This window comes from Trichechus manatus, unplaced genomic scaffold (genome assembly GCF_000243295.1).
Source record: "Trichechus manatus latirostris isolate Lorelei unplaced genomic scaffold, TriManLat1.0 scaffold00054, whole genome shotgun sequence".
NCBI classification, from domain to species: Eukaryota; Metazoa; Chordata; class Mammalia; order Sirenia; family Trichechidae; genus Trichechus; species Trichechus manatus.
Window position 1 is genome coordinate 15,243,084 of NW_004443990.1, and position 26,859 is coordinate 15,269,942.

General features: G+C 56.5%; 1 protein-coding gene across 1 annotated transcript in view; it reads right to left on the reverse strand.

Moving 5' to 3' along the window:
- The window catches only part of SRCIN1 (SRC kinase signaling inhibitor 1), a 40,215-nt gene extending 13,740 nt beyond the window's left edge, over positions 1-26,475 (reverse strand). The window contains exons 1-12 of the mRNA XM_023732642.1: positions 26,176-26,475; positions 16,123-16,143; positions 11,900-12,095; positions 10,977-11,175; positions 10,439-10,532; positions 9,021-9,886; positions 7,747-7,839; positions 7,447-7,490; positions 6,947-7,134; positions 5,778-5,953; positions 431-561; positions 130-277 (exon numbers count right to left, since the gene is read on the reverse strand). Coding sequence (XP_023588410.1) covers positions 130-277; positions 431-561; positions 5,778-5,953; positions 6,947-7,134; positions 7,447-7,490; positions 7,747-7,839; positions 9,021-9,886; positions 10,439-10,532; positions 10,977-11,175; positions 11,900-12,095; positions 16,123-16,143; positions 26,176-26,457 — 2,438 coding nt within the window. The 5' untranslated portion in view covers positions 26,458-26,475. The remainder of the gene's footprint in view (positions 1-129; positions 278-430; positions 562-5,777; positions 5,954-6,946; positions 7,135-7,446; positions 7,491-7,746; positions 7,840-9,020; positions 9,887-10,438; positions 10,533-10,976; positions 11,176-11,899; positions 12,096-16,122; positions 16,144-26,175) is intronic.
- Between the last annotated feature and the right edge of the window lie 384 nt (positions 26,476-26,859).

Below are 26,859 nucleotides of genomic sequence, written 5' to 3' on the forward strand. Positions count from 1 at the left end.
ATCCAGTCAGCACATTAGTGGCCTTTGGGGAAGTCAGGATAAGGGTTCAGGTCAATCTGTTGATTTGGGCCCAGTGTGAGACCCATGGGAACTCAGAGGTCAGAGATAAGAAGTCAGGGATGGAATGACCTTCGGATCTGGGCCAGCGTGTCTGTGACCCCACGGCAGCGCTTCAGTAGCCCATCCAGGCGCTGTGGCTCCTCCTTCAGGAACTTCACCGCCTCCACCTCCACACGCAGCACCACCCGCATCTTGCTCTGCAGGCCTGGGAAGTGAGCTGAGGGGAGGGTGGGAAGGAATGAGCTGGAGAGGGAAGGAGCACTGAGGGTTGGGAGGATGGGCAGCAGGGACGGCAGTCAGGGTAGGGGCTGGGAGTACAGCAGGGACCCCTCCCTGACCATGTGCCACACTCGCCAGCCCCCAGGCTCACCCTTGAGCTCAGTCAGTGTCTCCCCAAGCTGTTTCAGCACCAGCGCCTTCTCCTCTAGCTCAGGCCCGGGCACCAGCCGGTGGTTGTGGGACATGTCCCTCTGGATCTTCTCCACTGACTTCTCCAAGTCACTGTAGCCACAGAGAGACCCTCTCAGCCCCTCTGGCCCCAGCCCAGCCCCCTGACACTGAGCAGCTGGAAAGAAATCAGGCCATCAGTCAGATCAAAACTAAAGGGCATCCACCAGGGAAGGTAGAATGCCACCTTCATTATATACTATACTCTTGATATACTTGAAACGGTTTCTGGACATTTTATTCTGTTTCATTGACTACATAGTTTATTCTTATGCTAATACCACACTGCTTTAACTATTACAGCTTTATAATTTGTTTTCTTTTTTCAGACTAGCAGGACTGATGTCACCCTTGTTATGCTTCTCACATTTCCATTAGGGAGCTGGGCACACACACTTGCACACACACACACACATGCCCAAGTGAAATCAGAAATGCCAACTCTTGGAGATGAAGAGACCTCATGACTGGGCACCCCCACTGGAAGCTCTGATCTTGAGCAAGCTCAGCCCAAATCTCCTCCCTGATCCTCAGTCAGCCAAGGATCCCCTGACCCTCAGTCAGCCACAGAAACAGCAGAGACCTCGGCTATCTTTCCAAGAGCTACAGGCAGCTGCATGTGCCCTCGAGGGGACTTTTCTCTGGGAAGGTCACTGCCATGTCCATCTACCTTTTCTCAAATGATCCAGTCACTTAGCCTTTTTCCTTGGGGCCTAAGACAGCTTTAGATTTTCAGCTGATTTATGTTGAGCTTGTGTTGTCTAAGACTCCCACATCTTTCTAAAATGCAAATCAGACCAAGTCACCACCCCCTGCACTGAACACTAAATGGATCCCCTTATTCTCAGGCTAAAATCCAAATTTTCTAATGCAGCCAACAAGGGCATAATGCTAGTAGTTGAAAACTTGGCTCTTGAGTCAAACAGATGGGAGTTCTGATCCCAGCTCTGCCCTTTCCAGCTAAGAGATTTCAGACAAGTTATCTAATTACTCCAGGCCTCAACTTCCTGATCCAAAAAATGGGAAGGTAAGAGTTCCTTCCTCTTGTGGCCATTGTGAGGATTAAATGAGCTAGTGAAGATGGGAAAACGTGGGGCAGGAGTCCAGTCCTTGGGAGCTACTCCTGTTTCCCCTCCAGCTGCATCCCCTGTCCCTGGCTGGCTGCTGGCTTGTTTAGAGCAGTTTAGAACTCTCTCTTGCCGATTTCTCTGCCTAGACAACTTCTCTTTCTCTCTCCCCCTCTCCCTCTCTGTCTCCTTCTCTCCCTCTCTCTCTCTGTTCCCCTCCCCCCTAGTCACACATACACATACATAGCCTGTTGGCTAATTCCCACTTGTCTTCAGGTTTCAATGGGAACCCCTCTCCAAGACTCTCCATTCAGGGTTGGGGATCTGCTCTGTGCCCCCCAAAGTCCCGAAGCTCCTGTTCACTGGGCTGTATACACTTTGGGACCACCAACTCCAGGCGGGCAGGAACCAAGTCTTCTGGGTTCACCTCTGACTCCCACAGTGTGGCACAGTGCCTGGTGCAGGGTAGATGTCTGGTAAATAATTGTGGCATGAATGAATAAATGAAGGCAGGAACTGCCACCCAGGTAGGTCATCTCTATTCTGTGCTTGAGACACTGACACCCCTGACCCACATGCGGGACTTTACATCCATTCCTGTCCAATCCCATCTGTTGCTGGATTTCAGCCTGACAATCCAGGTGGGAACAACTTTTGAATCTCCGTTCTAGCATCCAACAGATTTGCTCCCCCTTACAGTCCCATGTCATCAGCAAATCTTATCAGCGTGCCTTATGTATCTTCATCCAATGAGCAGGTGAAAAGACAGACCAGGCTGGAGCCAAGGATAAACTGCTGTGACTCAGCACTAACAGTTAAAGAGCTATCTTGAATTGAGCACCTACTGTGTGCCCAATGCCACACTCAGCCCTTGACTTCCATTACTAACAAATCCTGTGAGGTGGGAACTGTTATTACCTCCACTTTACACATGGTCAAATAGTGGCCCAGAGACTAGACTACATTTCCCAGCCTCCCTTGCAGTTAGAAGTGGCTATTTAACTAAAGACTAGCCAATGGAATATGTGCTGCTTCCAGACCCGCCTCCAGGAGCTCCCATGTAAGCTCCTCCAGGCTCTTTTCCCCTTCTGGTTGGCTGGAAAGGTGATGACCCCCTGGGTGACCTCGGAAGGCACGTGTTGAAGATGGCAGAACCACCATCAGCCTGAATCCCTGAATGACTGCCTGGAGGAGGGCTATTCCATTAACCCACCCAATACTGTTCCATGAAAAAGAAAGAAATGCCTTATTCGGAACCATTATACAGTTTGGGGGCTTATTTGTTATAGCAGGGTCACTGGGTGGTACAAATGGTTAATGCGCTCAGCTGCTAACCAAAAGATTAGCACCTACCCAGAGGTGCCTCAGAAGAAAGGCCTGTTGATCTACTTCCAAAAAATCAGCCATGACAGCTCCATGGAGCACAGTTCTACTTTCACACACTTGGGGTCACCATGTGTCAGAACTGACTTGACAGCAACTGGGTTACCGGCATTTGTTATAGCAGCTATCCTAACTAATTAATTAGCTACCCTAATTAACACAACTGACTTTGACATTTTAAAAAACAAGAGGCTCAAAGAGATTAAGTAACATGTGCAAGGTCATACAGCTATTTCGTGGTAGAGCAGGATCTACTTCAGCCATTGCGCTCTGTCTGCCGCATCTGGCTTCCATGTGGGGTTGACAGCACCCACGCACCCACTGTCCCCCAAACTGGGATAGAACAACTCTCCTCTGCCTGTGCGTGTGACACCTGACTGGTTCAGGGTGTGCCAGATTTGTAAAATGGTCACTTCTAAAGGTCACTCTGAGGTGGAAGAGGCCCTCTCTTAAAGGAGGACTCAGGCAAGCCTTCAGGAGGAGACAATACTGCAGTGCTGAGGCGGGAAGGGACCAGGCCCCTAGGTTCAATTAGTTTCTTGATTTTCTGATGATTCAATCTGCCCTAACTTATGCAGGCCCCGGGCTCTGCAAATGAGTCCCAGACCAGCTGGTCTAGACATTGGGATCAGAAAGTAGCTGAGCTTTCTAGACCCAGGTTTAGCCCTGGAGGGGTTGAGAAGGGAGGGTCAGGACAGAAGTAGCTATAATCTGTGCCTGATGCAAACTGAAAATGTAAGGCCCCTTGTTCAGAAATTATTGAGTATTTCAAGACAACAACAGCAGAGCATTAAACCAAGCACAGGGCCCTTCTGAGCATGGGCCCTGTGTGACTTCACAGGTCACACAACCACAAATCCAGCCCTGGGCCAGGTAAAGGTAGGCTCCAGAGGCCAAAAGGTCTCAGTCAGCAGAGGCTGCCCCTAAAGGCAATGCCCAGTCAGATCTCAGTCCTTGGCTAAATGGAGAGGTCAGTGAGCCAAGCCAAATGAAACAAGAACCAGCCCTAACTTCCTGTAAGAGACTGGGGCAAGAGAAAGGAGCAGGAGAAACGAGGCAAGAACAAGGCTCACAGGAGTGCAGCCAGAGTGGTGCTAAGCATGGGCCTGCAGGAATAATGCCAGTCGATCTAGTACCCCAGAAGGCCATGGGAGCTGGGCAGAGAGGGCCCCAAGGCCAAGCTGGAGCCACTGCAGGGCTGGTATACAGCCCAGCCCAAGCCCCACCCAATGGGGCAGGAACCCCATTCAATGAGGATAGAGAATCCTGCCCGACTAAGCAATATTTCAGGCCCCCTTGCTCTCTCAAGTGAGCAGTCTGAGTAATGGGTTTGATAACAGGGCAGGGGGTGGGGAGTCCATGTGCTCCTGGGGAGAACTGAGGCCCCCAGGAAGCCGAGGACCAGACACTCATCATGATAGGAACATAAATTGATCCTTTCATCTCTTCTGCCTCTGTGCTTTTGTATTTCCTTTTATTTTCCTTTAATGTCTCAGTAAAGCTCCTTTTGAAAATTCTGACACAGTTCCTCTGTGCTGAGTGAAAGGGGGCAGGGAGAGGACAGGAGTCCCCTGGGTGAGGGGGAATGGCAGCTGCTGGTTCACTTGGAGATCTGATTGGAGTTGTCACTAAGCTTTCACCCCTAGAGTGATGAGGTGGCTGCTGCTGGCTTATTTCCACATGGGGTGGCTCCTTACTTCACCTCAGCCACAAGGCATCATGGGAATGTTTGTCTTGTGCCTTGCTGAAATGCACATGCACCACGAGGCTGTGTGGGCCCAAGGCTGAGGCTCAGTGATCCCTGACCCTTTTCAAGGAGCCCCTTTGTAAAGGGCCCAGACTTAGTGAGGAAGCCGGGCTCCTTTTAGCAGCCTCTCCTGGCTCCCAGAGTCACTGGCAAGTACACCCCAAACCCTCTCTGGAGAGAACTGCGAAAATCTTAATACTGGGCACAGATGAGGAAGTTGAGGCGCAGAGAGGGACAGGAACTGCCCTGGTCACAAAGCCCCTCAGTGCTGGAGGTGGACCTCAGGTCCCCTAGTGCCCTTTGCCACCAAAAGGGGGGCCAGAAGAAGGAACAGGGCCTCTGTCTCAGATGCCAGTGACTGACAAGGGAAGGCTGCAGTGGGGTGGGGGTGGAGTGCTCACTGGATGGGCAGGGAAAGGCAGCTTCTCCCTTCAAGGATGCCAGACAATAGAATCCAGACAGCATTTGCTAAATCTGCATCAGAAGACTGTCCTGTTAACCCTTCCATGCCTAAGCATTCCGGGGCCAGGTGTTCTCTATTCCCCATTTCTTCTGAAAAAGCTACAGCCTTGTTTCCCTGAACTAAGAAAGGAGGAGGATATTCCTTGGATATACATGGTTTCAGAGATCAGGGGATAGAGTGGTGGCAAGGCAGCTGATTAGCACCAAGCTGGAGCCATGGCAACACCTGAACGTTTCACTTGAATGCTCTACCCAAGGGTCAATTAGCACCAGTCACAGGCCAGAATGAAAGCAGGCAGCAGGCAGTGAAATCAGACAGCCGGCCACATGAGAGTAAGGCTGCAGGCCAAAGGGAAGCCAGACTGTGGATCAATAGGAAGCAAGACCATAGCAAAAACAGGCAGCAAGCCAGGAAAAAGAATCAGGAATTATGCCAGATGGTCAAAGGTTTGTGGGTCACAGAGAAATCAGGCTACAGAGGAGAATGAAATAAGGCTTCAGGACAGGCAAACATCACCTGTGATTCAGAAGGAAGGGATCTGCGCCTCCCAGGGAAACCAGGTTGCGCCCAGGCCGCACCCCCCTCCCTGCGCAGCGGGGCCCAGCCTCACTTGAGCTGCTGGGTGATGAGCTCCTCGTCATTGAGGTAGCGTAGCCGCTCCTCCTCCACCAGGGTGCGCTGCCGCTGCAGCGGGTCCTCCTGCCGCCGCGCCGCCTCCGACACGCGCATGCTCAGCTCCGCCTCCGTGCGCTTCAACAGAGCGCGAACGGATTCCTGGTTCTGTAGCTGCAGGGCGCACGGGTGAACGGATGGACCAGGATGGGAGGGAATGGAGGCGCGCAGCAGGGAAAGGGCCGGGAGGAGGCAGGCAAAGGGCAGCCAGTGCAGGGCAGGGCTCCACAGAAGATGCGGCTGCAGGCTGTGGCCTCGAGCAGCAGTCAAGGGGTGGGATGGTGGCGGGCAGAGGATAAGGGCTAAATTCTGAGGAAGTACAGAGATAGGATGAGACCGAGATGAGAATGCGGGGGGGGCCGAAAGTTCGGCTGCATGGCTGACTGACTGTGACTTCGAGCAGCCCTGAATGGGGACAAGACTGGGATGAAAGAGCACCCAAGTGCTGGGGGTTTCAAAGAGCTTTCGTGGCTGGGACGGGAACCTTAACATAGCGCTCGAACCTGGTTCTAAATCTGAGTCGACTGAATGGCGGGAGGTAGGGAAATATTACCCGTTGCCCAGATGGCAACTCTCTGGCCATCCCCAGCCTGTCTCTGCGCATTATCCTCACCTGACAGGCCCAGGGGCCCTTCTCGAGGAGCGGGCACAGCGGTGCGAGGCTCCTGACAGGTGGGGCCATCTGCCAAGCGGGGCAGGGCAGGGACAGGGGGCTGCTCAGGCTCAGGAAGGGGAGCTGAGGGGACGTGGGGAAAGGGCTCCCGCTCGGGCAGGGAAGGAACGTGGGACTGCTCTGAGGGGTGCTGACGGGAGAGGGGGCTCAGCTGGGAGACCTGGGACTGAAGGGAGGGAGTGGGGGTTCAGGAACGTGGGTGGGGGCTTGGTGAGGGGGCGGCGGTTCAGTGAGGGAGGGGTGCTCGGGGAAGGGGAGAAAGGGTTCGAAGGGGGGCCCAGCGAGCAGCAAGGGACAAGGTGCGGGAACTCTGAGAGGAGGATGTGGGAGGAGGGGAGGGGGCGGGTCTTGTGGGAAGGGGTTTGGGCTAGTGGATGCGTTCCGATGGGGCGGGGTTTGCAGAGAAGGGGGCGGGGCCCCGGAGGGGGCAGTACCTGGAGCTTGCGCAGCTGCTGAAGCTGGCCACGCAGGTCACTGGCGCTGTTCTGCAGGCCGCGCAGGTGTAGCTGCATCTGTAGGCGGCTGACGGCGGTGGGCTGCCCGGCAGGGGTGCTGCTGGCCGAGGGTGGGGGAGGGCCGGATACTGGAGTGGCCCCGCTGCTCCGGCTGCCTGACCCGCAGGCTGCAGAGGAGGAGAAAGGGGACAGATTGTGAGCCTGGGAGGGCCCGGGGCAAGGTCCTCCCCACTTTTGACCCCACAGAGTAGCCAGAGAAGGACATGGCTTTGATCCTCTGCTCCAAGTGCTGGCCAGCCCTCCTGTGGGGAGCAAAGCGCGCGGGTGAAGACATCCTGGGCCAAGGTGCCTCATTTATCCATTGGGAAGGCCTGGTGATGTACTTATTGTTTAACCCCCTTTTAACAAATTAGGAAATTGAGGCTCAGAGAAGGTAAGGACCTGTGTGGGGGGGTGGGGGGGTGAGAAGGTTCACTCACGTGCTGAGGGGGTGGCTGCTCCATTGGAGCCTTCAATCTTCTCGCTGTGACACAGGGAAAAGAAGGTGGCCATTAGGGGGTCCTAGCTGGCCTCAGGCCATGAGAGCTGGATGAGACCTCCTTAGTCATCGTCTCATCCAGCCCCTGATCTCAGGATGGGGGCCCAGAGGGGATAAGGGACTCACCCAGGGTCACAGAGTGAGGCAGTGGCAGAGCTGGGCCCAGGGCTCCCAGTGCTCATCTCCCGTTCCGCCAGCCCTAGGCTCAGGCCCTGGCAGTGGTGTTGAGAGAGGGCCTCACCTGGGGGTCTCAGGCTCCGAGCCACGGAGCAGGGCGCTCTGCACCAGGCCTGTGAGGCTGGCAATCTGCTTCTCCATGGCCTCCATGCGCTCCCTGGGAAAGAATGTAGCTTGGAGCCTTCCCTCTTTTGTAGGTGGAGTTCCTCCTGCCCAGCCCACCATTCCCAAAATTGATACCCAAAGGACACACCATCCCTTCCCCTGCCACCAGCACAAAGACAATTCAAAGGGTGCTGCTGCCTAAGGGTCAAGCCCACAACTAGCATCAGTAAGGACCTTCTCCCTGTAACAGTCACTCATTTCCTCTCCAGCCTCACCTCTCACCACTGGCTCCCTCATGGGCCCCACTCTAACCTCTCCATGCCTCTGCACATGCTGTTCCTCCCTGCCTCCTCTCTGAAGCTGTCCCAGAGTCCCCAGAAGCCTCAAGGACCCCTCTCTTCCCACACCACCTGTTACACCCTCCCAAGGGAAGTGCAAGTATTCATTCCCACTAGACCAAGGCAGGAGCTCTGGTGGCATAATGGTTAAGAGCTACAGCTGCTAACTGAAAGGTCAGCAGTTCAAATCCACCAGCTGCTCCTTGGAAACCCCATCGGGCAGTTCTACTCTGTCCTATAGGGTCGTTATGAGTCGGAACCGACTCGACGGCGCCTAACACAACAGACTAGGCAGGAACCAAATTTGCCCAACTTGGCACAGACAGTACAAATGTGAATTGCTTCTCCTCACCCCTCAGCAGCCCTGCCTGAGGTCAGAGAGGGACAGGCCAGTGCTCTAATTACCTCCTCCAGCCCCGCACAGGTGAGGGCTCCCCAGCCCAGAGGGAGATGTGTCTCTCTCCCTGTCCCTATTTCTTATCAGCAGCCCCTGCCCAGTGGACTTCAGCCAGCCCTGTGCTGGACAGCTCTCACAGCTGCAAATCCTGTGTCCCAGCTGGAAAAGAAGCTAAAGAGCTGCTGCTTGAGGCTCTCAATTTTGGGGAAACTGAGGCTCAGAAACAGATGCAAACCCAGGTCTCCAGAAGTCTCTTCTGGAGCCCTGTGGTCCAACCTCAGGACTTGCAGACAGAAGGAAAATAGCAATGTTCCTCTCTCCAATGTCCTCCCTACCACATTCAAGATGCTTCGACGACACTTCAAGACTACTCAGAGTCTACAAAGGACTCCAGGTTCCCTGAGTCCCCTTAGGTCCAGGACGCAATCCTGCCACAGATTCTGCCGTGTTCCCTCCCCTCCCCCTGCCCCCAGCCCAAGGCCTCGCGTGGTCCCTCACCTGGTCTCAGTGTCCTTGGCTGGCACAGGCGGCCCGAACCCAACCAGTGGACGCTCCCCGGGCCCGGGAAAGAGCTCGGGAGGGGGCGCTCCAGCCGTCGAGGCGCTCCCCGCGCTGCGGGCCTTGCCCCCGGGGCTCTCTGCGAAGACGGACGAGGAACCCGAGTCTTTGCGGAAGGACTGACGCACCGGCGAGCCGCGGCTGGGAGGCCCCGAGTAGGGGCTGTGCGGCGGCGGGGGGCCTCCGGGGGGCGCCGTCACGTCAGCCAGCTTCTGCGGCGACGAGGGCGGCAGGCGGAAGCCATAACCGTCGCCGTAGAGCGGGCCGCCGCCGCCCGCCGCCTTATAGAGCGAATCCTCCAGGTCGGACTGTAGCGCCGCCACGGAGTAGGTGCTAAGCGAGCGCACCGAGCCGCGCTTGTAGAGGCCGCCGGCGCCCGGGTAAGCGAACGGGTCGCCGGCGGCCGCGGCCAGGCTCAGGCGTCCCTCGTGGAGCAGCCCGTAGGGGTCGGCGTAGAGGCCCTCGCCCTTCACCAGCACCATGCCGCCCGCCTTGCCCGCCAGGTCCTCGTCCGGCTTCACGTCGCGCCGCTCCAGGATGGCGCTGGGGCTGGGGCTGACGCCCTGGGCAGCCGGGGCGCCGCCTAGCCTCTCGGCTGCGTGGTGCACCGGGCTGCCAGCGTATGAGGGCGGGCGCCCCCCGGCGTACGAGAGGCGCGAGCGCGACGGCGAGCCCGACGGCAGCCCTGATGGCAGCCCCGACGGTAACCCTGGTGGCGGCGAGCCCGACGCCAGGTGTGGCGCCGGCGACAGGTTGTTGAGGCGCCGAGTGGGCGACGACTCCCGAGACGCGTACACCATCTCTCTCTGTGCAGAAGACAGACCCGGAACCCCACAGGGCTGGTCACAAAGGGGACCCCTGACCCTTGCTAGAGGAACAAGCATCTGCCCCCTGACACTTAGAAAGTCCCTTCTGTTCTCTGCCTTCCCTCTCTTCTCATGCATCTTGGGCCCCTTCCCCACCAAGGCTCCCAGCATGGAGGGAGAAGTGGCTGATGGAGAGGCACCAGAGAAAATGGGGGCAACCCTCAGCCACCCCATGGTGAGGGTTGGGGAAGTAGAAGAGGTTCCTGAGAGAGGCCCCTTAGAATGTCTAAAGGTGTGTGAGACAAATTCTGAGTGGAAGGTGGGGAATGGAGGGGAAAATGGCAGGTGAGGGGAGAAGCTCCTTCATAACCCCACAACTAAAGGAGACAACTCTGCCTCAGCCCCTATGTTCCCTTTTCTGAAGCTGGCCCTGGTCCCTGGTGTCAACTGACCATACTGGCCTCCACCTGCCCAACCAGCACCCATCATCATGACCTTGGCCATTCAGAAACTTTCCCAGCCCCCCCATGCCCTGGTTATCCCCAGCCGTACCCGGAGGTCCCCATTGGTGAGGTGTGAGCCAGGGAAAGCAGTGTAGAGTGGCTCCTTCCTGTAGATCTTGATAATACTACGGTCCTGGATATCCCTGGGGGAGAGGGGGTGTGGAAGGTCACCATCCCTCAGCCTTGCAGGATGAGGAGGGGCTGCTACCGCTGGCAGGGGGAAGAGGGGGGGCAAGAGGTGCCAGGAGCCCAGCCCTTTCTATCGCGTGCTATCAGTGGATCTGGTGCCACAGGCAGCCTGCCACCAACACGCACACCCGGCAGCTTCCACCTGGTCCACTTCCCGGCCTCAGGTGCCATGTTCTGGTGACCTCAAGCCACGGTGAAGCAGCAGGGGCGGATGATTTAGGGGAAGGGACGGAGCTGGGATGGCAGAGGAAGGGGGCAGGGCGCTAGCGCCCTAGGAGGAGAGGGGAAGGAAGGGCTGCGGTTGGGTCTGGCGGGGACTGGGGAAGGGCCCGTGGAGTCGAGCCCCTCCCAGAGGGTACAGGGAAACCCACCCCATTCCCCCCCGGGACCTCGCCCACCGGACGTCCTCCAGTTCGTAGAAGACGTTTCGAGCCTCGTCTTTGATGAGGATGGCGGTGTTGGGGGACTTCAGCATGCCCATGGTGAGCTTCTGCGGGAACATGTGCGCGATCAGTGCGTGCAGCGTGTCCAGGCTGCTGACCTCGTGCGTGATGTGCACGCGCCGAGTCTCCTCCCCGAACTGCAAGAACAGCACCCCTGCGGAGAAGACACCGCCCTCGCTGTCACTGCCGCCGCCACCGCGCCGCCCGCCGGGAGAGCGAGGGGGGCCTTCAGGAACTGCGCTGGTTGCGCAGCGGCACGGTCTGAGGCTGGACGCGGGCCCAGAGTGCAGGTGCACCCAAGCACTCCTCATGCTGGGGGCTCTGGGGGTGCCGGCTGGGCCTCCAGCCTCTCAAGGCACCGGCGCGACCCGGGGCAGGTTGGAACCTGGACAAGGAATGGAATGGGGGCCAGGGGCAGTAGGGCAGAAGCTAAGAGGGAGTTAGGAGAGGGCGGGGAGTTGCTGAGGGACAGAGAGATTGGAGAGTTGGAGAAGGGAGGGGATGAAGGAAAGGGGGGCTGCTGAGAGAGAAATAGAAGCTGAAGGGGGAGGGGGAGAGGGGAGGCTTGGAGAGAGAAAGAGGTAGTGCAGCGGATGTTGAGGGAGAGATGGGTAGGGATCTTGGAGAGAGAGGTGAGAGGAGAGAGAAAGAGAGGAGGGCTGGGAAAAGAGAAGCTGAGGAAGGAGAGAGGAGGAGGGTGCTCAGGAGGGGTGGGAGAGAGATGGGGGTATGGGGAAGGAAGCCAGAGGCTGCAGGGAGAAGTGGCTGAGGAGAGATGAGTGTTGAAGGGGATGAAGAGGGCTGGGGGGAGGGGGGCAGGGAAGAGCAGAGGGAGGAGCCCAGGCAAGCAGAAGGAGGGTGGGTGGGGTGGGCTGTACCTGGTGAGCGCAACTTGGTCTGGCTGGCAGAACGGGAGAGGGGCAGGCTCTGTCGGAAGCGGTTCATCCTGCTGAAGCCCAGGGGCAGCTCGGCCTCTGACATGGTCTCCAGTGACTCAGCTGAGGCGTACGACAGCTTGGCTGCCTGGTCCGCCAGCCCCGGCTGGGTTCCCTGTGTGTGGCGTGAGCTGCGGGTCTGCAGGGGCAGGGCAGGGCAGGGCGAGAGGAACCGAGTGTGAGCCCCCTTCGCTGGGCTGCTGCCCCCAACCAGGCCTAGGGAGCTCCCACCAGCCAGCAACACACACACATTCATAGGAAGGTCTCCTGGATTCCAGACTCACTGTGTGGCCACAGGAGAGTTCCTTAACCTCTCAGGCCTTGACTTCCCTGGGACACTGGGACACCCAGCAGGTAAGGAGTGGGCAAAGGACTCAGGCACTCTGGGAAGCCAGACAAGAAACCATCTGAGCGGGAGCCATGGGCACGCCTGCTATTTTAAGCTTCCAGAGAAAAACAACAACACGAATTTGTCACCGAGGTGAGCAGCAGAATCGTTGAGCAAATTGGGGCATCAGTTCCAGACATTAATTAAGCTGCGGGCTTGGGTTTGTGAGCGGCGAATTTATCCTTCGTGGAGTTCAGAGGGGTGGGGGTGGGGTGGGAAGCAGGGCCCATGAGAAAGCAAGGAGGGCTGGGGACCCCAGGATCCCAGCTCTGAGGGGGGTGGACCATCGCAGAGGTGGGCATAGAGAATGCCCTTGATTTAAGGTGACTGGGAGAACCACCCCAAACCCCCCAAAGCCAAATGGATCCCAATTCCAAACAGACTATCTGTTTAGCACACACAATGCACATGCTAAGCCCGGTGTGGTACACATGAGTACACAGACCCAGACCTCAGCCCTCCCTGCCGGGCACAATGCTACCACACAGCCAGCTGGCCTGGTGAGCCTCCCCCAGTACCCAGCAGGACAGCCGCTTGCCCTGGGCACTGCAGCTCCAGCCGAGGGTGAGATCTGGCTGGGGGCAGGGAACGGTGTCACACAGTGACCGTTCCTTTCTCCAGGGACAGCTTGATTGCTCTCTCCTTGCAGGGTGGGGGAGGTCCCCATCATTTCAACTATATTTTAAAAGCCTAATCTAGGCTGAAAGCTGGGTCTGTCACTCAAGGCCACAGCCTCTGCCGTTCTACTGCAGCCCCTTCCCTCAGACCTGGTTGCTATACAAACTCATTTATTTAAGGGAGAAAAATAATGAATCAGATCTACATGGAATGATGTCCAGGATATTTACATACAACATCAAGGAAAAAAAAAAAGATTTCCCAATTGTATTTTTCTATCAAATATAATGTCTATTTTTAACAACAACAAAATCATACTCAAAACCATTTATAGTGGTTATCTCAGGCTCGGGAGGGGACTTTCTCTTTTTTACTTTATACATTTCTCTGCTGTGTGAATTTTGCACAGTCAGAATATATTACTTTTATAATAAAAACTCAGTAAAAGTATTTTAAAAAATAATCATTTGTTCTCCTCAGCTCCCCCCTTCCCCAAATCCTGATTAACCCCTAATTAATCTCCATCTTTGTATTAACTCTATTTAACGCTCCAATCGGATTAGTACTCTCAAAAAGAGAGAGCATCTTCCAATGGGCAGTGTGCCCAGCTGTCCCAGGGCAACCTCGAGGAGTTGGGGACATGGAAGGTCAGACCTGGGGACTTCAGGAGGCTTACAGCCTCATGCACAATGCCTTGAGCAGTGGGTGGGCCTGGATCTGGGGACACGGGAGGCAGTATAGAAACTGGGGCCATCTGGGAGGATGCCTGTGCCCAGACTTTGGACCCTACAACTCAGCTCTGGGCTGACCAGCAGTACCAGCCATGCCCTTCTCTCACCTTCAGCCCCAGCTGAAGGACAGGGAGCTCTGCAGCAGTGTGGTCTGGTGGTCATGGGGTTGCCAGGCAACTGAAGGTCAGTGATTGTCAGGCTGGCATGGATGAGGGGCTACAGAATTCAGGCAGAATGAGGCAGCTAGCAAGGATGAAGAGCAGGGGGTGACCACAGTGCCTGGGGGCACACAAGTAAGGTGCCAATAAGAAGATGGAACAGAAGCCAGAATGCAGGGGATCAGGGATCCTGGGGACTGCCGAGAAGGCAGGACTTTGACCAGGGACCTTAGGAAAAGAGATGCCCACACTCCCTGCTCCACTATTTCCTATCTCCATCCTGACCCCATGGGCACCTTTCTACCTGACAGCCTTTGTGAAAAAACCCTCTTGAAAAGAGGGAAAGTCCCTTAGCACTTCTCTCCATCCCTAGGCTGATATAACAGGGCAGAGGAAAGTGAGACATCTAGAAGGACTTCCCAAGCATGAAGGAGATAGCAAGAGAACAAAACTGAAATTCAAGCAAAGCTCTCCAAAGACAGGAAAGTGGCTGCCATGGGAGGTAGTGAGCACCTGTCACTGGAGGTGTTCAAGGAGGAGCTGGTGACTCCTGGTCAGAGATCAGACCATGGGAACCTTGAGTAGGATGGTAGGACTAGGATCTGAGGTTCACAGACGGGCTGAATCACTCAGGAGCTTCTAAAAACTCCAGGGCCCCAGGTTCACCGAATCAGAATCTCTAGGGGGTCAGGGCCTGGGGTTCAAGATCTTTGACAAGTGACTGAGGTAATTCTGATTCCCAGGTTTGGGACTCAAGTCAGTGTCCATGATTCTAATAGCTAATGAGGTTAGCTACCATCCAAGGCTCACTATGAGCCAGACACTGTACTTAGGACATGTGTCATTTCATTTATTTGGTCTGGTGATCTATTTCCAAAAAATCAGCCACTGAAAATCCTGTGGAGCACAGTTCTACTCTGACACACATGGAGTTGCCATGAGTTGGAGCTGACTCATTGGAAGCTGGTGTTTTTTTTTTTTTTTTGGAACAACCCTATGATACAGGTGGAGCCCTTGGGTGATGCAAATGATTAACGCATTAAGCTGCTAACTGAAAGGTTGGATGTTCAAGTCCACCTCAATAGAAAGGCTCAGCCACTACTTCTGAAAAATCAGTCATTGAAAACTCTATTGAGTGCAGTTCTACTCTGACACACATGGGGTTGCCATGAGTCAGAATCGACCCAACGGCAACTGGAGGTGGCGTGATGCAGGTATTGTTGCTCCATTTTACAGAGGAGAAACAGGCCCAGGGGATTATGTAACTTGCTCCAGGCCACTAAGCTAGTTAGTAGCAGACTGGAATTCACCACCAGGCAGACTGGCTGTCGGGCATTCAACCACTACACTCTCTGCCCCCTGGAAAGAGGCCATGCCTGATACCATGATCCTCTGATTCCATGATTCTCCAATTCCAGGAATTCTTGTAGTACTCTGGGAAAATGCACGTGTGGAAACAAGACATGGAACAAAATGACTCTTGGGGACTCTGGGATGGATGCCCCCGCCTGTCATGATGCCTGAGGCTTCGGGGGCCAGGAGACTCCAGGATGCAAGCAGCAACCTAGGTTGGTTCACTCAGCTCTTGACCTGGGTGCCAAGAAGGATGGAGGAGGTGCCTAAGGGTGCTCCCCCAGGAGTCAGCAGGATGTCCTTTGAGGGGGCAGACAGCTCTCCGGATCTGGAGAGTTCAAACTGTCCAGAAAAGGTAGAAAGGCCCCATCCCTGAGTTCAGCTCTCCACTTAGGCAGCAGAGACTTTCAGTTTGGGGGTGCAGGGCCCTGAGCCTCTTGCCTGGCACTGCCCAGGAGCTGGTGACCAGCTCCCCCACAGTGGGGAGTAAGAAAGGCATCAGGAGCCCAACACAGTCACAGGGTCTCCCTGGACGGTGAGATCCGAGTTCATAGAACAGAGCCCTCAACAAGGTTCTGGGGTCCAGGCCCCTGACTTAGTGCCAGCACTTTCTCCAGATTGCGGGAGACGTCAGATAAGCCCTCTCATTCCAAAATGCCCCTCATGGGCTGGGGAAACCTGGCAACTCAGCATTCCCAGCAGGTGGCCCAAACTCCCGCTGTGGATCCACAAGACCCCAGCAGGTGAACCAGACTCTCTCAAGGCGGCAACCACAGCCTGCAGCCCCTAGGCCCCCCACCCGCCCCAGAAGGTGCCCGTGCAGATGCACACCCCGTGCCAAGCATGTGCGAGGGAGAAGCAGGGTCAAGGGAGGCAGAGCACATGCAGTTGTCACAGAAGCAGAAGCAACACACTGACCTTGAAACTCCAGTAGTTTGGCTGCTGATGGAAATAAGAGAAGAGATGGTTATGCAGGGGCTGGGAGGGGGGAGGAGGGGCAAGGGTGGGTTAGAGATCCTCACTTAGCCCTGGGACATGAGCCCTCCACCCTCCCAGGGGCAGGAAGGAAGTAACCTCTGGTATAGGCTGTCCTTTACTGAGACCAAGAACGCCTTGGTGCACCCAGTATGACACTGAGCAGGCTCCAGCCTGCTGAGGGGGCAGGGAGAACCATTCCAGACATTTACAAGCCACGCATTCAAGCCTCAGTAACTGCTCTCAGAGAGTTTACAAGTAGGAAACGGCACAGATGCTCATGATCTATGGAGCCCATGAGATACTATCGAAGAGGGGCAGAGATAAATCTAAGCTGTGGGCCCAGAGAAATGACATCCGGTTGTGGCAGGCCAGGAAAACTTCCCGGAAGAGGTGGCATTTGAGCTGAGTCTTGAAAGATGAATAGGCTGGAAACTGGTAGAAAAGGTATGCTGAGCAGTGGGAACAGCATGGGCAAATGCCCAGGGGTAGGAAGGCATAGAGTATGCCGAGAAGTAGCCAACAGTCCAGTTTGGCTGGGGTCAGGGCTGGGAAAGTAGTAGATTAGGCTGCAAAGGGGTGCTGGCGCCAGATGATGAATAGCCTTCAATGTCAAGTGAAAGCAAATGGACTTTACCGGAACAGGCAGAAATCATTTGAATGGGGCAGAGTGGGATCTGAACTGGACTCCAGGGAGGTCTGTGTGAGGTGATGGACAGAGAAAGGTGGACAGATGTTGGCAACCTCATAGCACTTGGCAATGGATGGGGTGCCCTGGGCAGCAAAGGGAGTTAGGGAGCCTGGGTACCTAGGCTGGGTAGGTGAGAGAGGAGGGCTCTCTGCATCCTTCCTAACATCTCTAGATTGGGGAACCTCGATTCCTCCTCATTCACAGTAACCTGGGGTCCCTTGCCTTCCCTGGAGACCAGCAGGCCCTTCCAGATGGCCAACTCCAAGGTGGGAGTTGCCCTGAGGCCGGGTTGGTTCTTGGCAAGGCTGAGGGCACCCTGCTGACCGGTGCCAGCCTCAGCAGGAAGACAGAGGCAGCAGATGGCCTGGCCCTGGGGTGCCTGGCACAAGCAGACAAGGTTCCCCAGGCCTCAGAGCCACTGACGGAGGAGAGGGACAGTGAAGATCCTCAAAGGGGGAAGAACATCACACTGGGGCGTTCTGTGCCACCTGAATATTTTAAGGCAGGGAGAGTTGGCTAGGGGCTGAGTCGAGGGGCACTGCTGGGATGGAGGCTTTGCCTGAAGCAGACCGTTGGGGTGGGGGTGACAGTGGGCCAGGGCTGGGATGAAGAGGTTCACTTGCTAGGACTGTCCCCATCTGAGCCACAGTCCCCATCCTCCCCCTGGCATTGGCTCCAAGAGATGAAAGCAACAGTCACATGCCAGGCAGGGGAAGGAGGCGGCAAAGGCTGTGCCCCAGCCAGTGCCTGGGACAATCTATGGACATGTGCTACCCCCATGGGTGCCAGGGGATGCCCACAGGTGCCAAGAGCAGAGGCAAGGGGCTGGAGTGACAGGCTCTAGCTAGAGCAGTCTGTGGCCTTGGGAAGGGGAGAGGCAGCTGAAAGAGTGGACACAAAGGGGCAGGCAGAGCCAGGCAGAGGGCACGGGAAGGTTCATGACGAGAGCCGTGTCTGCAGACCCGGCAGTGATGGACGGCTCTGCAGAGCAGGCCATGCGCCCCTGACTCACCACCCCCATTACACCAGGCACAGGCAGCGTATACATGGGTCACTCAGCTCCCTACAACACGTAGGCTCAGGCACAAAGCTGAACACAGACTCTCAGGAGCATCCTTGGATAAGTACATCTCCACAAACACACAGTGCAACAAAAACATACCCAGAAAGGGACACAAGCAGGAAGAGAGAACCCACAGTCAGAAACTACTAGAAACTTGGAGACAGAGATATTTGTACACAGACCACTCCCTACTCACAGAAACATATGCAACCTCTCCCCACAGGACTCTGACTTGCTCACACACACTCCCACAAGCATCACACCCAGTCACAGAGACACACACTGAAACACAGAGGCACAGGTACCATTGACACCCACCCTCAGCCCTACAGGCACAGCCAGAGCCACGGAAATACTCAGTCATGTATACCTGGTATTCACGTGGACACAAAGACACAGACACATACCATCTACAGAAACACACACAAAGCAGTACCTCCACAGCTCACATACATGACATCAGAGCCACCTCACGCAAAGAGTCCATTTCTTCTCGCCCCCACTAGCCAGGTTAGGGTGCCTCTGGCCACCATGGCCACTGTCCCATGCCTATGATATCCCAGACATCCTGTGTCAGGTAGGTGAACTCCTGACTCAAAAGCACCAGAAGATGCCCCACTCCCACCCCTCACCAATGTCAACTTATAGGGGTCAGAGTGGAAGAAGTGATGCCCCAGCCTGACCTGGGTCACCTCCATGTCCCTTACACATTGGACTGAGGGGACCTCGTGCAGATGGCTGGAGCCCACCTCATGTCCCTGGGAAGAGACAGGGAGAAGGCCTGACTACTGCCACACTGTCTATGCCTTCAACATGAGCCTATCCCAGGATCCTGAGGCTAGGCACATCCATGGGGCAGTCAGACCTTGAAGAGATGTGTTACTAGCCAGGGAAAAGGACCAGATGACAGCAGTGCCACAGGAAAGGCCAGCCAAGCCCCAGAAAAGAGAAAAGATGGAAGAGGAGCTGCGTTTGTGCTTGGAGAATCTGGACTGGTCTGCAGAGGCATTTGAGAGAATCCTGCTCCTCAGTTTTCCCTTGTAGAAAGTGGGAGGAATGATCCTCTTTCACACTGACCCCATCAGGAATGCGATACATGGTCTCCGGGAGACTCAGTGTCCTTGGAGAGGGGAGATCATAGTGGGGAGAGGCCCCTGGTAATACTATCCACCCCTGTCTCTGCCTTTTTCCAGGGTGTTAAACCCATGGGTCAGCCTTGAGGAACTGAGCAGAGGGTTTCTTCACTGTTCTCTAAGGTGGGACACTCCCCAGTCACTGCTCATCCAACACCCAGCACCCTTTACCTCCTCATCCTTCTCCTGGCTGTCTATTCCCCCTGCTGTGCCTAACACAGTGCCTGGTATATAGTCGGCCTTCAACAAATACTTGATAATGAATGAATGCCAATCAAATAAGTCCAGCCCACAGGAGGAAGGATGACTCTGAATACTCTTCTTTGGCACCTCTTCCATCTCCTGGCACCCAACTCTGCCCAGCCTTCTGGCCTTTTCCCTGGAATTTCCCAGCACCAGAAAGCCCCCTGGAAGGAGGGCAGAGAGCAGGAAGGGGCCAAGAGAAGTCTGGCTCTACACCACAACCAAACCCTCCAAGACCAAGGCAAAGCTGGCAGGGGTCTCTCCTTCCTGAAGATGGCCGAGGCCAAACAGGGTCCAGTAGGAGACTGCCAGTGGTGGCCACTCGCCCCTCATGGGGAAGAATCTTATGGAAGCTGGGGCAAAATGAGAGGTGTTGTAAGTGGATTAGAAGGAAGCTAGCCATTCACACCCCAGGGACAAGGCTTTCAGATAAGATGAGGGGGAGGTTCTTTGGAGACCCAGGGAACCAGGCCAGGGAGTGCTGAAACTCCCTGGTGAGAGAAGAAACAGTTTCTTCCCTCTAGGGACTGAGAAGTTAACTCTCTCCCTCACTCCACAAACCCTGATGCCTTTAGTGGAGTTTGTCCCTTCTTTTGCAGCTGATCCTTTCTCCCACCTGGTCCTGGGAGGGGCAGTTTTGCCCCTTAGGAACCTTAGCTGAGCCAGATGAGGTCTCTCCCCTCCCTGGGCAAGAGTCCGCCTAGGCTGGATGAATGTGTGACCCCTCCTTGACCTCGGGGCCCCGATGACGCATCCTTGGGAGAGAAGGGAGAATCTTTCACCGGGTCCTCACCCCCACTCCTGAATTCCCCAGCTCCGCGTGCACTAGCGCACACACCCACCTCTAACTCCTCTGAACACGCGTCCACGTAAACACCCGCCCCCCGGGCTGCCCTAGGCTGGGGCCATGAAAAGCGCCCCCGCCACTGCCAGCCTTCCGCGATGCACTGCACGAAGCCCCCGCCCAAGGTGTGCCCATCGACACCCTCCCATTCTCCCCTCCTAATGCAGAGTCGGGGGAGGGGGTGCTGCGGGACTTGTGCTGCGGCTGGGGGCGGGGGCGCAACCTGGGAAGGTCATGACTTTTCGAGGTTGGGGGGAGGGGGCGCCAGCTGCATTTCGCATTTCGGGGTGCGGGCGGGGTCCAAGCTGAAGGCTGCGAGCGCGGTGGGGGAGGGGAGGGGGCGTTTCTCAGGGATCTGGAACCGCAATGGCCTGCGCGTCCCCCACCAGTCCCTAGGTGCCGCGAAGCGGCCCCCCATCTCCATGCCCCGTCCCCCGCCGAACCCAAGGCGGCGACCCTGGCCCCCACGGCCGCTCTCCCTTACCTGCGGCCACAGGTGTATGCGCGGGGCCCCCAGCCCCGAGTCCCACGTCGGGAGGGGGAGGAAGAGCAGCCCCCGACTCCCTCCCTCCCGGGCTCTCCCCTCCCCCTGCCGCCTCCGCGGCCGCTGCCACCGCCGCCGCCGGTGCCCTTTGCTGCAATCCTTGTGCCGCCGCCGCCGCGGAGCGGGCCGGGGCCCCGGTCGCCCTGGTAACCGCGACTCCACCTGGCTCCGCGCGGCGCGCGGCCGATCACATCCCTTCTCCCCGCCCCCTCCTCCGGCGCGGCCCCGCCGGCGCGGCCCCGCCGAGGAGCGACGGAGGCTGGTGGCTGCGTCGCCGCGGTCACCCGATACGCCGGCCCGCCGCCCCGGACTCGGGTTGCAGTAGGAGGGAGGGAGGTTAAACAGCCTAGTGGAAGCGGGGGAGGGGCAGTGGCTTCCGGTCCCCTTCCCGGGGTCGTTCTCACAGCCCCCACCCCGAAGGTCTGGCCTTGGGGGCGGGGAGTGTCCGACCTCCTGCTGCACCACCTTCTGCGCACACAACCTGTGCCCACCAGGGTCTCAGCTGTTGCACCGTTGCGCTTTTAGCTCTCCCACGACTTGATTCCCAGCCAAGCCTGGAAGGCTTAGGATACCTAAGTTTCCTAGATGGCCTTTGATCCTGAGGAGCTATGTGACTCTGGCTTTTGCTGAACCTCTCTGGTCCTGCACTTTACAAAAAGGAGTCTCAGACGCAGCCCTGGGGGGCAGGAAGTATGACGATTGACAACTATCAAGTGATGACAAGATCCTGTGCACAACCACTTCCAGTAATTACAAAGCTCTGGGGTCAGGGTCCCTTCAGGTTTTCCCCTTTCCTTCAGCAGAACAGATTCTAAATGGGGACAGGCCTAGAACCCCATGACCTGAGCTCACCAAGCCGAGCCTCACTCCTCACCATCACCCTAACCGTATTACAGCCTCAAGATGCTCTATCTGGGGAGGGCCTCTGGACTGCCCCATGCACACTGAACCTGTCCTCTGCCCCATCAGCATCCCTGTCCCAGCTCCACATTGGCCTCTACCATGCACTTGGCCACTCAAGACAAGTCCACACCACTTGCCATCTAGCCTTGGGGTCAGACACATCCCTGTTCCCCAAAATTCAGCCAAGATGAGTCTGTCTGAGAGCCTGGAAGGGAAGCAGGCTGAATGCCCTGTGCCTGATGCCAAGTGTGCCAAACTGTTGCTGGACTTGAGTCACACTCAGCTACTTGTCCTTTGCTAGGCTACTGCATTTTTCTTTCTCTTAATTTTCCTTGAAAAAGTCTACCCTTGTCGGTCTTCCCTAGGGAAGCAGGGTGTGTGATGAAGTGAAGCTAGCCCTCATCCTACCAGTTGGATTCCCCGCCACTCCACCTCCTCTGCGCCCTACAGCTGAACATCCTCAAGTCAAGGTCCCCTCTGGGCTGTCCCCTCCCCACTGAAATTTTGACTCCCTGGCCCCTCCTCCCAGTTTGGGCCTTAGTTGCCCTTTTTCTCCCATGGTGATATACAGGCCTGAGCTGGGAGCCCAAGCCCCTAAAAGCCTGTCTAAGCATGTCCCTGCCTAAGCTGAAATCCATCTTCCCATCAGGGAAACTGAGGCTTGATAAGCAAGAGGGGAACGAGTTCAGAACAAGTGGTTAGATGCCAAAGTTCTCCTTAAAAATGTGAGACTAAGCCTTGCACATAGCAGGAAGGGTGGGAGAGAGACATCATGAAGAACTTCCTGATGGTAAGACATCAGGGGAAGGTTGGGTCGGCTCAGGAATGAAGGGTGGGGTGAGATAGGGAATATGATGATCTGCAGTGGGGCTGGGAATTGAGAACAGAGCATAAGAGACTTCAAAACTTACAGGGGATGGGGGCATACTCCTGTTTAAAGGAGAAAGTACTGCAAAATTAAAAAAAAAAAAAGCCTGAGTATCCCGCCTCAAAAAATTCCTTCCCCAAAGCCAAACCCTGCCACAGGTTTGGGGAGGTAGTGGTGGGGAATAAGATAATTAAGGGGAGATGAGAGTACAGGGCATAGATGGCTCCTGAAAATGGGGGCTCCTACATAAAGGAGAAAGGGATGCAAAATTAAAATCCTAGGTATCCCCCCTCCAAAAAATCCTCCCCAAACTCCACCATGGGTTTGGGGAGTGAGGTGGAGGTGGGTGACTCACCTGGGCCGGCTGGCCAGCCCCGGAGGGGGCGGAGTCGCCATGGAGGTGGGAGCAGAGGGAGCTGAGGAGGCACACAGGGTCCACGGTCCAGCCGCCAACCTGTGTGTGCGAAGCGAGGGGACACCCCATTAGGGGGAGCGGGCAGGAGCCGCTGGGAGACTGAAAGGGGCTGGGGAAGGGCATTGCTGGGTGAGCCTTGGCACAGAGCTCACACCACTAAGGGACCAGCAACGCTGGCCAGTCCCTGACCTTGGCTGGGTCTCTACCTAGAGTCTCAGTCTGTTTCTGGATGCTGGTCTCTCCTGTCAGACTGGGGGTTCCCTGAGCCCAGGGCAAGGTGTGTGATTTCCCCACTGAAATCCTTTCCTCCTATTCCTGACTGCCTTCCTGTATACTCTGCAAGGGAGCTGTTCCAATCCTGCCCCTCCTCCAGTTCTTCATTCCCTCCTCACTTAGGGTGTCTCCTCCTGCCTTACTGAGACTGGGACCATTCAGCAGGAGTGGCCTCACCCCAGCATGCCTCAGTCCCCACAGCACCTCTTTCTTCCCTCTCATCTTTCTTCCCCCACCGCAATGCCACACCAGGCCTAAGGCTCGAAGTCCATCTCTCCAGATTCCCTCAAGACCTGTTTCCCTTGTTTCTCTCCCCCTCAGCATCCTCACGTTCCTTCCTCTCTCATCCAGCTGCTTGATCCACAAACATTTCCTGAGCCAGCACTATGCTAAACACTGACCACAGCACAAGGAAGGAAGCAAGCGAGGGAAGCGGGAAGCGTTGTGGGTCTTGCCTACTTACACTCTGAGGGAGGGAACGCATGAGTGAATGAATAACGGAATGAATCTGCAAGCCAGTGAATGGCTGTGCCCTGATTCACTTCAGAAATATGAACTGGTTGCCTACTGTGGGCAGTGAACATGGCGGACATGGTGCAAGGCCTGCAGACACATCCACATCTTCCCTCCCACGCCTGCTGCCTCTTGAAGCTGCCACCCTGGCTGTACTCATCTTTTCCTGGCCAAATCCCCAAACAGGTCTTTGGCCAGGGCTCCTGTTTCCTCACCACCCCCGTCCCCAACCCAACCTCTGACATTGGCCTTTGTCTCCCATAGCATAGGGAAATCTGCTCTCTTGGCACCCTCTGGGCCTCAGAGCCTGTCAGCCCCAACAGCTGTTTGTCTCTCCATCCCTCTTAACTCCTGAAGGGCAGATGGTTGTCCTGCTGGCTCCTCCTGCAGGGGCCTTTCTCCTCTTCCTCCTGGAGGCAGAATGATTCCTGGGCTTCCCCCTTCGACACCTTGGGCCATTTCCCCTTCTCACACTTCATTCTGCCTTTGGTGGCTACTCTGGTGTCTGGGGTCCTCCTTCCATTTCTGCCCTGGTCATGCTCAGTTCTCCTCTTGAGGCCAGGGTCCCTCTGGGGTCCTGAGCTGCTCATTTGTGCCTGAAGGATCCCGTGTGCATGCTCTACTTCCTCCTCAAATTTGTCTCCCTAGATTCCTCTCCTCTACCCTCCTCAAATCTTTCCCTCCCCAACCCCCTACTTCTCTCCAAGGCACCAACATCTCCCTGTGGCCCAGGTTTTTCTGTCTTTGCCTCTTAGATCCAGACAGCAAACAAGCCTTGCTCCGTCTGCCCTCCAAGCTCCATCCATCCATCCTTTTCCTTTTGACCCATCTTATCTCCTGTCCCCTCCTAGTCACCATCCAAAAGCAACCACAACCCTCCTACCACCACCATCTGGACCCACTTTTACAATCCGCCCCCTCACCTCACTCCACTGCCTTCTACCCTGAGCCTCTGCCCCAGCCTGGCGGATCTCAGTGCCACTCCCCAAACAGACTCAGCCTATGCTCACCCAGCTCCACCCCACTACACAAAATGACATGCACTTCCTCAATGTTTATTCAAACTCTTTTCATCCTAGGAAGCCTAGCTTAGATACCATCCCCTCCAGGAAGCCTTCCTTGATTAGGGCTGCCTATATGATCTCCCATTCTCTACACCCACTCCCAACTGACTGTGCCCCTCATATTCAAGTTTACACATCCTTTCTCCCCAGCTGTAGCCCATGCCCCTGCCCCTTCCTCCCAAGCCAGAGCACACAGAGGGAACCCATGGAACAAGGGCCCTGAGCGTTAGGGCCACATCTCCTTCATCTGCAACTCTGCCCTCATCTCCCTCTGGGCCCTGCTCCCAGCAGGACTCTGGAGCTGGGAAATGGCAAAAGTCAGGCAGAACTGGGTTGGCATCTAGGGGCAGATAAGGCACCAGAAATGCACCATGTGTCCTTGTTCTCTGCAGTGGGGGTGGGGCTCCCCATTCCCAGCCATACTCAACAGTACCTGGAAAAGGGAATCAGAGCAAGACAGGTGTGGGGGAAGGGGCTGATTCCCCCAAGCCTTGATTGAAAGGATGCTGATGGGACATACCACCCTCCCCTCAGTCCCTTATCCCAGAGTGGGACAATGCCTGAGTCTCAGCAGCCAACACGCAGCAGCTATCAAGAACTCTCACCAATGTGCGAGTGTAAGCAGAAGGCTAGTCCCAAGAAAGAACTTTGCTATAGACAAGAAGGTAATACTTGGATGGAGAGATGCATTCAGGAACCCAAGGATCTGGGGGAGATTTAAGTGGGAAGTGTCTCACCCCATTGAAGGAGACAGATTCTGGCCAGAGGCAGGAGCCCTGTCTCTTCTCTGACCTTACAGATGGCAGGAGAGAAGCAGAGGTACAGAGAGAGAAGGCCTCTTGTTCAAAGTCACATAGCGGATCTTGGGGGAGGAACGGGATGGGGGGGGGGAGAACAGGGGAGGAGGAAGGGAATATGCCCCAGGAGTTCTGGCCTCCCATTCTGGCAGGGGCTGGGGACATTTGGGATTCACCCTACTGAGGCTCCCAGGCCTGACCTTCCCTAAGGAACCATATCACAGAGGTGCCAACCCCGAGCATCTCAACACCACCAGTGGATGAACCCTCAGACTCCCAGGGCCTCAGACAGGTCAGTCCCAACAGTTGTCCTCTCCCCGCCTCCCAACCACTCCCTTGGCCTCCAAGACAGCCTTCTTGCCCCTCTGCCCGGTTAAACAGCCCATTTAAAGGGGCTCTCTCAGACCAGTCAGATGCTTCCAATGCCAGGCCAGTGGGCAGAGGGCTGGAGGCTGAGCTCCCACCCCCTTCCTCTCCAGGCTCCAGAAAAGGTCAACCTGGGCAACTGCCCTGGAAGGACAGCTCCCCAACTCCCCAGTCGCTGCCCTAGACGCCTCCAGATTTGGGATGAGCCCGGGGGCACGGCGTCAGGCCCCTGTCTGCCCGCGACCCGCAGCCCCAGCCCGCCGCACGGCTCCAGCTCACCTGCTCTCGCATCCTTTCCTGCGGGGGGCCACGCAGAGCCAGGGCGTGCTGCGGGTACTTGCTCTTCAGGTGGTCCATGAAGGCGTCGCGCTTGCGATCGGCGTCCGCTTTCTGGAGCCCGCTGAGCGCCTCCAGGCTCTGGGCCGCGATCACCGTGTGCCGCCGCTCAGACGTGTGCACCAGCCCCACGTTGGAGAAGCGCCGGCCCCCGCTGCCCCCGCCGCCCCCGCCCCCCAGGGTCCGGTACTCCCGCGGGTACTCGGCATCGTCCGCAGACAGCATGGGGGGGCTGCTCCGCTCCGGATCTACGAGAGGGGAGACGGGGTACCGCGGGGTCACAGCGCGCCCTGGCCTGGCGTTGCCCATCCCCCACCAGGGGTCACTGCAGGGAGGGGCGGGGCCGGGCCAGGGAAGGACAGGGGCTGCTCATCCCCCGCTAAGAGCAGGAGGTGGAGAAAGGGTGGGTGGGGTGGAAAGTGGGCCTAAAGTTCCAAGGAAGGGTTGGGAGAAAAGCCAGGATCCAGCTTCTTGCTCTTCCTCCTGTGAGTTTGGTGGGATTATGGCTGCAGGTGAGGGCTGTCCTGTGGGGGGGCGGGAAGGTGGAAGAGGGGGCTGAGTGTCCTGGACACCAGTCTAGCCACATACCCCCTTCCTCCTTCCTAAAGCTGGTGGGGTCAGGTGAGG